At 49.0% G+C, this 13,191-nt stretch overlaps 1 protein-coding gene across 1 annotated transcript in view; it reads left to right on the top strand.

The window, feature by feature from the left end:
* The window catches only part of SLC7A5 (solute carrier family 7 member 5), a 37,816-nt gene extending 26,279 nt beyond the window's left edge, over positions 1 to 11,537 (top strand). Inside the window, exons 3-10 of the mRNA XM_056862387.1 lie at positions 2,808 to 2,913; positions 3,801 to 3,845; positions 6,317 to 6,440; positions 7,772 to 7,875; positions 8,462 to 8,558; positions 9,580 to 9,729; positions 10,759 to 10,936; positions 11,482 to 11,537. Coding sequence (XP_056718365.1) covers positions 2,808 to 2,913; positions 3,801 to 3,845; positions 6,317 to 6,440; positions 7,772 to 7,875; positions 8,462 to 8,558; positions 9,580 to 9,729; positions 10,759 to 10,936; positions 11,482 to 11,537 — 860 coding nt within the window. The remainder of the gene's footprint in view (positions 1 to 2,807; positions 2,914 to 3,800; positions 3,846 to 6,316; positions 6,441 to 7,771; positions 7,876 to 8,461; positions 8,559 to 9,579; positions 9,730 to 10,758; positions 10,937 to 11,481) is intronic.
* Positions 11,538 to 13,191: the final 1,654 nt, after the last annotated feature.

Genomic DNA, 13,191 nt, shown 5'->3' with positions numbered 1-13,191 from the left:
GCGGAATTAAGAAAGAGGGTGACGTTGATTGGGAACGGGGCGGGCTGCAGCAGAGTATAAATAGAGGAAACCATTTTTGGGCAGCAGCAGGTGGCCGGGGGAGGGCTTACATCCACCTGGTGGCATCGTGTTCTAGGGCTGTGTGGTGCGTCTCGAACAGCAGAAGTGCTGAGTCGCGAGCACCTGCTTGGGGCATGGACGTGAGCAGCATCTTCTCTGCCAGGCCTAGGAGGGCAACATGGTAAGCCACCTGGCCAACATGTCGACTCTGGAAACAACTGGTAGCAAGAATGCAGCGGCCCGTGGCACGTCTGGGGTATGTGTGTTAAACTGGATGTGTTGCAGCCTGCAGGGCCTGGTTTCATTGTGATGCTGCATGAAGCAAACTTTGCCCCTGGGACTTGGCCCTCACGTGCCGCCTAGCTGCTTTTGCATTGAGCGGCAGCCCCGTCCACATGCAACACCGCACGAGAGCAGAGTGCCCCCGGGCCAGGGTTTGTCCTCGTCAGCACGGCATGTAAATGGGGCCTTGGCAAGGTGCTTCGAAATGGGCTACACTTGCCCAGTCCGATGTGCTCATTGTCTAGATTATATATCTATTTTATTTACTTATCTATTTACATTATTTATAGCCCACCTTTCTCACAGGGACTCAAGGGGGGATTGCACAGTGAGTCAGTACTTTCAACAAAACGGAACATTAATAAAACGATGCAATAGGATTCGGGTTGTAGAAATATGGAACCAACCACAAATCTAAAAGATAGAAACCGAAGCAGAGTAGAAATATTAACACAACACGTTAAGTGGGGCAAAAATTACGTAGTAAGATCATAGATCTTTCTCTCTGTGTGTGTTAAAAATGCTTAAAAAGCAGAGAGTCGCATAGGGGAAAGGGACACCTGTGACTTGGAAGAACAAAGGGATTTGGAAGAGAAGCAGATTTTCTCACTCATGCAAACAAAGCTTCCTCTTTGAAGCTCCACCTGCCAGTCAAATATTCAAGGTCCGGAAATGCTTGCCCTGGGCAGCCAATCTCCCAAATTTATGTGGGTTCGGGTTTGTCAGGCTTCCCTGCTGGCCTCGCTGCCTGGAACGGGCAGCGGCTGAACCCAAGACTGCCTGAAGTGCAAACCTTATGGTCTACCACTGAGGTCATGGGTCTCTCTGGAGCAGATCCCTTTAGGGAACTGGGTACTTCCATGGGAAAGGGCCGTAGCTCAGTGGTAGAGCATCTGCTTGGCATGCAGAAGGTCCCTGGTTCAATCCCCAGCATCTCCAGTTAAAGGGACTAGGCAAGGAGGTGATGTGAAAGACCCCTGCCTGAGATCCTGGAGAGCCGCTGCTGGTCTTAGACAATACTGACTTTGATGGGCCAAGGGGAATGTGGGTTTTTGCAATGGTAGGGAGAAAAAGTGGCTTTTCTTGGGCATGCTCCCTCCCCTCCCTGCGCCCTCCCCATTCTTTCCTGGTTGTGAACGGCTGGAATGTCAAGTCGGGAAGGAGTGATGGGTTAAGCCCCAACCGAAGCAGGAGCGCCCATGTGACCAGCCTAAACCTGGCACTTAGCGCCCCAAGGCGGATCACATGGGTGGCAGCCGGGAGGTCAGGTGGCTGCCAGAGACCTTCTGGGCACGCTGTGGCCAGGAAGCAAGATTTAGCCTCTCCCCACCCTCTTCCAGCCTCTGGGCTCGGCCTTCGGATCAAAAGGCACAAAGCAAAATTTCTCCTGATGTGTTTCGTAGCTAAAATAAACACTAAATGCCCTGGAAGTGTCTTCAACAAATGTACAATTGAAGACCCCCCCTTTTTATCCCCCCCCCGGGCTGTTTTCCTTCAAAAGCGAATAAATAACAGGAAGCCCGGGTATTCAAGCCCTTTCCACAGTTCAGAGGGACGTGAGGATTTGAGGGTGTCTCCGGCCACCGAACAGATCCTGTCCCTGAGCCTTCACGTAGAAATGGTCCGTATGAGATTTCTCTGTGCAACTCTTAGGGTTGGTTCTCAAACACTTCCAAGTGGGACCCTTGAAAGTAATGCTGCTCTTCCTTCCAAAACAAAATGCAACAATCACACGTTGGTTAACCAGGAACGAGTTTGTATTTTTCATTTTTAAGTATTTAGAAATGTGTAGTTCGATTAAGCGTTATTAAGTATTTCGTGGTTGTTCCTCACATTAGGCGAATTTGCACGGAGCCACAGGTTGACAGGTCAATTGGCCTTTTCATTTGTGTGTGTGTGTGTGGATTCTGCTTCTCCACGACGGGTTTCTCCAGGGACCTCTGGCCAAGGATCATGGGAACTGTCATTTTTGTGAGGGCGCTGCAGAATTTCACTGGAAAATCCCACTAACTGAGGAGGGAGTGGGGGACTCTTGACTATTAACTGTATGGCACCTCTTTTAGTTCAGACGTGCCTGCCATTTGAGCACTGGTAAAAAGGTACAGGTCCCCCGTGCAAGCACCAGGTCATTCCTGACCCATGGGGTGGCATCACATCCCAATGTTTATTAGGCAGACTTTGTTTACGGGGTGGTTTGCCAGTGCCTTCCCCAGTCATCTCCCCTTTACCCCCAGCAAGCTGGGTACTCATTTTATCGACCTCGGAAGGATGGAAGGCTGAGTCGACCTTGAGCCGGCTACCTGAAACCGACTTCCATCGGAATCAAACTCAGGTCGTGAGCAGAGCTTGGACTGCAGTACTGCAGCTTACCACTCTGTGCCACAGGGCTCCTTTGAGCACTGGAAAGGGCTCATATTGGTATGTTGTATCTGAATCCCTTGTCTTTTCTGTTTTATCCTGTGCAGGTAATGTGGAGAACCTGAGCACTGAACACTCCTTCGAAGGCACAAACCTTGAAGTCGGAAAAATTGTCTTGGCTCTGTATAGTGGCCTTTTTGCTTATGGAGGCTGGTAAGTGCGTGTGTATGTGTTAGAGAGAAGTTGTGTCCTCTCTCTTCCAGTAGATTCGGGAAGGGGCTGTGGCTCAATGGTAGAGTCCTGCTTGGCATGCAGAACGTCACAGGTTCGATCCCCGGCAGCATCTCCAGTTAAATAGATCAGGTAGTAGGGGATGTGAAAGAGTTCTGCGTGAGACCCTGGAGATCCACTGCCCATTTGAGCAGACAAATGCTGGCCTTGGTGGACTGAGAGTCTGACTCAATAGGAGGCAGCTTCAGTTGTACATGCCCTTCATGTGTGTTCAGATTTGCTTGTGTTCAGAGCACACGAGATCTCCCAGGTACCAATGGAGGGTCTGTGCATTCCCTATTGAGGTCTGCCTTGTGTGTTTATTTTCCAGAGGGAGAAAGGGAGAGCCGGTATTTGTACCAGCGCTTTATTACCTAAGCTACCGTTTTGTTAACTGACAGGCTTCAATTAGGGTCTCTCCCTTAATCAATGGCGTTTTTAAAAGAAAAAGAAAAGTGGGTCAGGTTACTTGCCTTGGAATTGACTCCCCTGACCAACCTAAAGAAATGCAGTGAGGACTATATGTGGATGAAAATGTTTTGGTAGAATATTTGGCTTTCAGAAAGATTTGTTGATTATTTGTGGTGGGGGTGGAATCTGGAGGAAATGCAGATACGTGTGGAAGGTCCTTCTGTGGGCATTCTTTTCCTGTTATTCTTTCCAACTATGTGTTTTTTTTTAATTCTCCTACACCTCTCCTTTCTCCCCAAAGTGGTACATATAATTCTCCTCCGTTTTATCCTAACTAAGGTGTACTGATGAATAGATTGTGTTGTTGTGCAAACGTGTCACCCCCAATTACCTTTTGATCTTTGTTGTAAAAATTGCAGGAATTACTTGAATTTGGTTACCGAAGAGATGATCAACCCCTACAGGTAGGTTTTGCCCTGAAGCAACATATTGACCGTGGGGTGGGGGGGCGGTGTTCACTGCACAGTTCGATGTACACACCCTTGATTTACTAAACAAAACTGATTCTCTGATTTAAGTATCAGAATATAAAACAGGGGTTTTTTTGGGGGGTGGGGGGGGACAGATTTACCATCCTGCATTTTTATCACTTTGTCCAAACCTTGGTTGTCGGACTCAAGGGAGCTCCAATGCATTTTAGCAGTCGCGTGATTTAACAAGACTTAGCAGGAATGAAAGCTCTTCCAGGTATTCCTGGCTCAGGGGTAGCAGCCTGCTGGCTTTTTGCTGGGCAGTTGGGCAGCGGTTAGAAGTCACAGGAGGATTTCCAGTTGGAAAAAGTTGGCAACCTTCCTTAGAAACCCCTGGTTTTTACAATAGCTTGGAGTGTACAATGCAGAGGGTGTATACATTTCTGGACAAGCATTTGTCAGGGATGCTCTAGGCTGATCCTGCATTAATCATGGGGTTGGACTGTATCGCCTGTATGGCCCCTTCCAACTGTAAGATTCTATGACTCTAATGAGCTGCTAGGTCTGTGTTATCAGTAACACAACTGCAACTCAGAGCGGAATTCTACAGACCTTTGTGTGGCAAGATGTGCTGGAAGTGAGAACAACGGGACCAAGCCACCACCACCCCTTTTCTGTGGCCATGTTGAGTCGCTCGGGGCAGAGGCTGAGCCCTCCTTGTTCCCCAGAGAGCTTGGCCTGGCCACAAAGATTCCAGGGTGCTTTACTGCTTGCTGCGACTGTTGTAAATTTGTGAGCAGTGTGTCAGCCTCTTGCAGTCTGCTGGTCGATCCCACACCACATCGGAAAAGTCTTTCTCTCCCCCCCCCTTTATTGTGCTGCTGGGAAAGGCAGACCTGCCTTTTGTCCGGGCTTAAGGAATTAATTGGTTTGTTTGATTTCCCGTGGGCTGCAGTTGACCCAGGCCATTCCTTTGAGTTAAAATCGTCTTCTTTCTGTACCAGAGCTGGGACATGTTCTTAATCTGGAGCTAGGTGGCTTTGCGACATTTAATCCTCCCCCACTACCCCCCGCTGGCACAGGGCAATCATGAATCCCTTTGAATTAATCTATTCAGGAGCGAAAGCGGTCCCTGCCAGCCAAGATGGCAAGAGACCCTGAACATGTCTCTTTAATCCCCTCCCATTTTCTCTCCTCTCCTGCTGGCATGTTATGCCAGTATCTGGCTTTGTTTCATTCTTGGCAATTAGTCCTGTAAGAATTAGGGTGGGAACAGAAGCTCATACGTGCACATGAAGCTGCCTTATACTGAATCAGACCCTTGGTCCGTCAAGGTCAGTATAGCCTACTCAGACTGGCAGCGGCTCTCCAGGGTCTGAAACGGAGGTCTTTCACGTCAGTACCTGGCCCTTTCAACTGGAGATGCCGGGGATTGAACCCGGGACCATCTGCATGCCAAGCAGAGGCCTTTCCACTGAGCCGCAGACCCTCCCCAGTTTTCATATAGTTTTGTGAGAGCAAAGCTAGCAGAGCCTGAGTTGGAACTGAGTATTTTGTCGGGGATAAAGCTGGAGACGGCTTTATCAGTCTTTCATGTTGTCACCTGAGCAATTCCGCAGAGGAGCTGGGACCCATCTTGCATTGAGGAAGATGCGATTTAACCATCGACCCATTAATGTTGCTTAGGCAAATAGTTCAATGGAACAGCCAGATTCAAGTCCAGTAGCACCGTAGAGACCAACAAAGTTTTTGGGGTATGAGCTTTCGAGAGTTCAAGCTCCCTTCATCAGATACACGTAGGAATGGAGATCTCTGAGTCCTTATATCCTGTTCTGAAGGTGGGAGGGGTGTTGCCAAGAAGGGAGTCAGGATGCAAAGGTGCAATGCAGAGTGTAATCAGGTCCATTAGAGCAGATGAGAAATGCTCAGGGGCAGAAAGTTAGAACTTGTGAAGTAAGAATCCGATGTCCCTATTCAGCCCTGGGGGATCCCTTGTTCTGAATTTGTGAACGATCTCAAATTCAGCAGTCTCACGTTGTAATCTCCCCTTGAAGCTTCCCTGTTTGAGGACCGCAAATGAATGACTGAATGAATGAATGAATGGAAAATTCCAAAAACGAGCCACAGCAAGCCCAAATATTTCATGTTTCTCATTTTTGGATGTTTTCTTAAAGCAACTCTGTAGGGTTTTCAAGGCAAGAGACATTCTGAGGTGGTTTGCCATTGCCTGCCTTTGCAAAGCAAACCTGGATTTCCTTGGTGGTCTCCCATCCAAGTGGTGGTCCAGAGCCGATGCTGCTTAGCTTTTGAGATCTGATGAGAACGGGCTCATTTGGATGAAAACATTGCTGAAATTTATGTGCCTGGGGGTGAACAGACAGGGAGGGAGGTCTTCAGCATCTCTTGTGAAAACACCAGCAGTGTCCAGGTGTGCTAAACACACCTTCTGTGTCTCCCTTCCGCAGAAACCTGCCCCTGGCCATCATAATCTCTATGCCGATCGTTACCTTGGTTTACGTCCTGACCAACCTGGCTTATTTCACCACCCTGTCAGTAGACAACATGCTGGCGTCAGAAGCGGTAGCCGTGGTAAGATGAATCATCCGGAAATGGCTTTGACCTACTGGGCTGTGACTGCTGCAGCATCTATCTCAGGCCCCCATCTCTGTCATTCAGCCCGAGCTGATCTCTTCTCCCCCCCCCCCCGCCGGAGGGGGGCCGTCCAGGGTTCACGTGGCAGTGAGCACAGATAATAAGGGCGGCCGTGTCTGCAGACCCCTCTCTGGCGATGAATAGGAAGACGGCGTCACTGGCTGGGTAATCTCGTGATCCGTTGCCAAAGTGACGCCTTACGGAATGAGCAATCCGTCAATATTGATTTGAGAGGCCCTTTTTAATTTATTTTTTTGCAGTGCCTGCTGTTGAAAAGATCCTTGCCTTCTTTATTGCTTGTGATTTTAAACTGCAGGCGCTGGCAATGGCTTTTAATTTATACAGGCAGCTTCTTGTAATGGGCGTGATCTTGTCCTTGAGCTGTGGAGTCGCTGCTTCAAATCCCTGTTAAGGGGAAGTCCTGCCCTCTGCCAAAAATAGTTTTATTTATTTATTTTATGTTATCTGTAGTTGGCCTTTCTTACTAGGGCCGAAGGCGAATCACACAGAGTGAGTCAATACCATCGACAAAGATGGGTTTTTCAGTGTACGACGCAATAGGATTAGGGTTGTAGAACCAGCCAGAAGATTGAAAACAGAACTGAAGCAAAGCATGAGTGGTTTTTTTTGACACAGCACATTAAACGGTGCAAAAATTACAAAGTAGGATCCTTGTTTCAGCAAGCTATGCAGTGTAGCAGAGACACCCCCCAGTCCCTAATAATTCATCCTAGTAACCTTGTGAATCATTTAGTACAGAGCAATCCTATTTCTTGTGTAGAAAATCTCTCTTGAATAATTCAGTTTTGCATAGTTTGTGGAAACTGTTTTGGGGTGGGGGGCATTGTGAAGCCAAAATAGAGAAGGGGGGGAAACCCCGCCAACACTGTCCTGAACTCCTCAGGGGAAGGACAGGTTTCAAACATGATAGCTGTTTCCTTTTGCAAAGAGCCACCCAACAATCATGTTCACCCTCACAACAACCTTGTGAGGCGGATCACTTTGTTTCAGGGTTTGCAGATCAGGAGCCAAAGCTAGTAATGGCTTTTATCAATGCTGTCCTGTAAGGGGATGATGGCTGTGGTGGGATTTGAACTTTCGGCTTCTCAGTCAAGTTCTAGATCACGCAGGCTTTCAAATCTTACATCTCCAGCATCCGCTGATTCACACATGCTCTCCTGTCCCCATACTTCCACATTTCCATTTTCCCCCCAGACATTATTATCAGGAAACTTGACAGTCTATTCTCCCTCCTTTTTTGCCCGTAGGATTTTGGGAACTATCACCTGGGGGTGATGGCTTGGATCATCCCGGTCTTTGTCGGTTTGTCATGCTTTGGCTCCGTCAATGGGTCCCTCTTCACTTCGTCTAGGTAGGTTTCTCAGTCACGTGGCAAGGTGGTTGGGACAGTGTAATCTCCCAGGGCAACCGGGGAATGGAAATGCAATTTATTTAAATTTTTAAAATTTCGATGCTGCACTTCAACTGAAGATGGGCTTCCAGAGTAGCTAACAGGCACGTACAATCCAGTGTGAACACTGATTTGCAAAGTCTGCTTGAAAAGAGATCCGGCCCTGAGAGAATCGCTGGCCTTCTGAAGGAACGTGGTGCAGCAGTAAATACTTCAGTCCAGGGAATCCCAGGGCACGTGTATGCCGGCCCTCTGTATTGCGTTCGCACATGCACTTTGTCCTGGAATCCCTTCCTCGCAAGAAGTGGGGAATGTTCGCTTGGGCTGAGTGAGAACATCACAGCATGGCGGTCTCCTCCCTGCGGTGGACAGAAGCATCCTTTCAAGGGGTGAAGAAGCCATCGTTATTCCCCTTTGCACCGGGATCAGTCTGACTCCAGCAACATCCCCTGCAGTGTTGTCACTTGATGCCAAAAGCACGCATTGGACTGTTGGGCGGCCGCTTGGCAGCTCAAGTGACGCGGAGATTTTTCCGCTCTTTCTCCAGGCTTTTCTTCGTCGGGGCTCGTGAGGGCCACCTGCCCAATCTCCTCTCCATGATCCATCCTCAGCTCTACACTCCACTCCCCTCGCTTATCTTCACGGTAAGGACACTTGCTGGAATGCAGAGACCTGTCTTTTTTAGTGTGTGTGTGTGTGTGTGTGTGTGTATGTGCGTGTGTGTGAAGTGCCATCTAGTTGCAACCAACTTACAGCAACCCCGTAGGGTTTTCAAGGCAAGAGACTAACAGAGGTGGTTTACCATTGCCTGCCTCTGCGTAGTGACCCTGGACTCCCTTGGTGGTCTCCCATCCAAGTACTGACCAGGGTCAACCCTGCTTAGCTTCCAAGATCAGATGAGATTGTTCTAGCTGAATCACCCAGGTCAGAGTAAGAGATGTTCCGAAGAAGTTTGCCATTGCCTCCCTCTGCATAGCGACCCCAGACTTCCTTGGTGGTCTCCCATCCAAATGCTTACTAGGGCTGACCCTGCTTTGCTTCTGAGACCTGATGAGATTGAGCTAGCCATAGGGAACCTTAAATGACCCCAAGGGAGGTCTGGTGCTGTACTCCTCAGTTTCCTGAGCGTGCCTTTGAAAGCATTGAAGAGTGCCCCTCTTCTTTCTCTCTAGCTGTTGGGGCCAAAGTGGTGTTTGTGCCAGAAGTTAAAGCCTTTGCAATAAGGGAGTCACCTTTCTAAGGGCTGGCTTTCAGATTGAAAATGGCAATTACCTGCCCTGTGTTAATTACATTCATTAGTTTTGTTCATTAACTGTGCCTGCTTGTTTTGTGAGCAGACAATATAACGGGGAAACTCTCCTTCTCCAGCCCAGCTGTGTGTCTCCTGATTTTTATTTATTTATTTAATATCCCATCTTTCTCCCAGCGGGGACCCAAAGAGGGTTTCAGCGTTCTTCTCTCCTCCATTTTATCCTGACAACAAACTGAGAGTATGGGACTGGCCCCAGGTCATCCCAGCAAGCTTCCACGGGAGAAGAGCAGGCATTCAGAACTGGGTCTCCCGGATGCTCGTCGAGCATCCCCCACCCCCCGCGGCACTCTGGCTCCCTCCCTGTGTTTGTGTCGCATGTCGTTCAGCTGTTCCTTCTTCCTCCCCTCCCACAGTGCATCATGACCCTGATGTACGCCTTCTCCAATGACATCTTCTCCGTCATCAACTTCTTCAGCTTCTTCAACTGGCTGTGCGTGGGGCTGGCGATCGTGGGCATGCTGTGGCTGCGATACAAGAAGCCGGAGCTAGAGAGGCCCATAAAGGTAGTAGTCCAGAGCTGCTGGTGGTGGAAGCCCTAGGGTCAAATATAAGGCCCTAGGGCCGGATCTGACCCCTTGAGAGCTCTTATCTGGCCTGCAAGGCAGCCACACACACACACACACACAACTCTCGATCTGGGCTAGCGAGGCCTGGTGTGTGTGGGGGGGAGATCTCCCCAAGGTTGACCCTCATCTATTTTTATTTATTTATTTATTGCACGTATATCCCGCCCTCGTTACTGGCAAGCCAGGCTCAGAGCGGGTCACAACATAATAATAAAACATCAGTTAAAACGTACACTAAAATTCCAGACTGCATATAACAGTAAAACAAGATGGCATTTAACTCTAATCCGCAGCCACTTGACGGGCTTGGTCAGCAGTAGACCCCCAGGCCAGGTTGCGGGGAGGATGGGGAGGCTAGCAATGATGATAACGGAAAGACTCGCGGCCTCCCTCAAGTGTAGGCCTGGCGGAACAGTTGTTTTGCAGGCCCTGCGGAACTCGTTTAAGGTCCCGCGGGGCCTGATGTTACTTGGTAGACTGTTCTGCCAGTCCGGGGCCAGGGCCAAGAAAGCCCTGGCCCTCGTCGCAGTCAGCCGCACACTCCACAGGCAGGAGACCACCAGTAAATTGTTGCTCATTGAGCATAGAGCTCTCTTGGGGGTGGGGGAGTACCAGGACCACCGTGGTGTAGTGGTTAAGAGTGGTGAAGTCTGATCTGGAGAAGCGGATTTGATTCTCCACTCCTCCACATGAGCAGCGGGGGCTAATCTGGTGAATTGGATTTGTTCCCCTGCTCTTACACACGAAGCCAGCTGGGTGACCTTGGGCTAGTCACACACTCTCAGCCTCACCTACCTCATAGGGTGTCTGTTGTGGGGAGGGGAAGGGAAGGTGATTGTAAGCCGGATTGAGTCTCCCTTAAGTGGCAGAGAAAGTCAGCATATGAAAACCAACTCTTCTTCATCATCATAGCCAAGAAGGCTAACCCTCATCGCTTTCTGTCCCTTGCCGGTTTCCTACATGCAGCTCAACCTCTCCTTGCCTATCTTCTTCATCCTGGCCTGCATCTTCCTCATCGTGGTCTCCTTCTGGATGACCCCCAAGGAGTGTGCCATCGGCTTCACCATCATCCTCAGCGGGATCCCGGTTTACTTCATTGGCGTCCGCTGGCAAAATAAACCAAAGTGGCTGCTGCAGCTGATATGTGAGTACAGTTGGTGGCTTGCAGGTGAACGGACCATGCGTGTGTGGGGGGGTAAGGGCACAGGAGGCTATCTACGTTCTTAGTTTCAGGGTGGCGGAGTTCCTTTAATTGGCTCCAGCATTGGATCAAACAGTTAGTATTCTAGTTGACCATCATTTGATTTCTTTTCTAAAAAGATGTCCCCTGTACTGGTCTGCCAGCATGGTGCAGTGGTTATGGGCGGCAGACTCTCTAATCTGGAGAACCGGGTTCGATTGCCCATCCCTCCACATGAGCGGCAGACTCTAATCTGGTGCACCGGGTTTGTTTCCCCACTCCTCCACATGAAACCAGCCGGGTGACCTTGCGCAAGTCACAGTCCTCTCCAAACTCTCTCAGCCCCACCTATCTCACAAGGTGTCTGTTGTGGGGAAGGGAAGGAGATTGTAAGCCGCTTTGAGACTCCTTAAAAGTAGAGAAAACCGGGGTATAAAAACCAACTTTTCTTCTTTTCTGTACATTCTTCTTTTCTAAACACTCCTTCCTTCCCCCTTTTCCTTTACCAGACTCCACGACAGTCCTCTGTCAGAAGCTGATGGAAGTCGTCCCCCAAGAGTCTTAAGAACAAGAAAAGCATCAACGTGTATGGTTTGAAGCCAGCACACAATTTTTTAGTTTCGAAAATGCCAGTATTTCCAATTCCTCGTTAAAAAATCCAAGCTGGGTTCCTCCGAGGAAACGGCCCCCGGAATTCCACAGCCCCCATGCCCTGCCCCTGCCCTTTATCCCCAGTTGCAGAGAAGAAGAGTCCTGGGTACAAACTTTAATTTCACGGGAAGAGAAACTTCTGCCGGGAACTTCCAAGACGTCTCAATCGGTCGCTGAACCAGGGAACCCAACAGGAACCCGTTCTGTTCGTTTACATGAGTGGCTGTGCTCATTTGAGTCAATTCTTGTTTTTTTTTTTTTTTTGGTTCTTCATTTTGTTAGCGGTTTAATTTCTCCATCCAAGGAAAAAGAGGTTCCAAGAACTGCCAGCGTTCCACAGATGCCTCCGGATATCTGCCATAAAGAGAAAAATCCCATTCTGCTGATTCACCCGGTGATGAAGGGTTTGCTGGGGGGAAAAGGTTTTCCTAAATGTTACACTCCTGAACAGGGACCCGCGAAATAAAATAAAATGTGACTTTTATGTTGTGGACCAGCTCAGATATCAACTAGTTCCAGTCCAGATGGACTTGGCTACTCCAACACGAACTTCTTCTTCTTATTTTTATTATTATTATTTTAAATTAATATTTAGAGATCTCCTTTTTTATTTTTTAAGCTTCTTTTCTTTTGAGACTCCCTGTGTAGTTCCACTTCATTGTTATCTTGCAATAAATGTTTTGTATGTCATCCTGTCCGTAAACACTAACGATTGTTTCGAGCAACTCCGGTCGACGCTGGCACGCCGGCAGAAAAGCAGGTTCTACCAGGCTTGCTCCAAACGCACAAAGACGTGGCTGGCATTGAGATTGGCATGCCGGCAGGTGTGGCGCGCAGGCTGGCTTTGGCCCTGCTCCAGTGCCGAAAGAGAAATCCAGCCTGCGCTCCGTTTGCTCCCTCGCTGTGAAGAATGTTGCTTGTTTTCACCCCATAAATAGGCTCGCTGTGGAGGTTCTGTGCACTGATCAGCCCAGAAGACTTTCAGTGGGTAGGGGAAGCGAAAAAGCGTGGCAAGGCAAAGCTCGAGTGCGTGTACCTGTCTGTGGTCAAGCGTGCATAGAGCGCAACGTGGGCTTTGTCACAGGCGAGCTCTGGGTTCTTATAAGCGAGAAGAGCAGGTTTGGAATGTATGCTGCAGTCACTGGTTTTTCTTTTTACTCTTCTCAGTAACTGCTGTGGTGCTTTTCTTGTTGCCAGGGAACTTGAGACCACGTAGGGTAGAGTTAGGGAGAAATCTGCATTTCCTAGGAATTGCTATTTGCATACATCTGCTTTTTAACTTTTTGATTCGCTGTTCCTGGGGTGGGGAGTATGTGGGTGGGGGGAATGCTTGAACTTCTCTTGTCCTTAAATGCTATCTCGCCATTCCCCTTGGTGTGGGAATTAAACAGCCCCTTGGAAGTCCTGCCATTTGGAGTGTAATACTTCCAAAGCTCATTAACCTACACAGTTCTGTCAAATCCTGATTCTTGGGGCCATCTCAATAGGGCTGTGTTTTCGAGACATAGGAGCAGCCCTGCAGTGGTTTTCATTGGGAACGTGGTCTTTTGGAACACCAACAAACCATG

The sequence above is a fragment of the Euleptes europaea genome, chromosome 17, assembly GCF_029931775.1.
Source record: "Euleptes europaea isolate rEulEur1 chromosome 17, rEulEur1.hap1, whole genome shotgun sequence".
Taxonomy (NCBI): Eukaryota; Metazoa; Chordata; class Lepidosauria; order Squamata; family Sphaerodactylidae; genus Euleptes; species Euleptes europaea.
The sequence above is the reverse complement of the archived record's forward strand: the minus strand, read 5'-3'. Positions and strand labels throughout refer to the sequence as shown.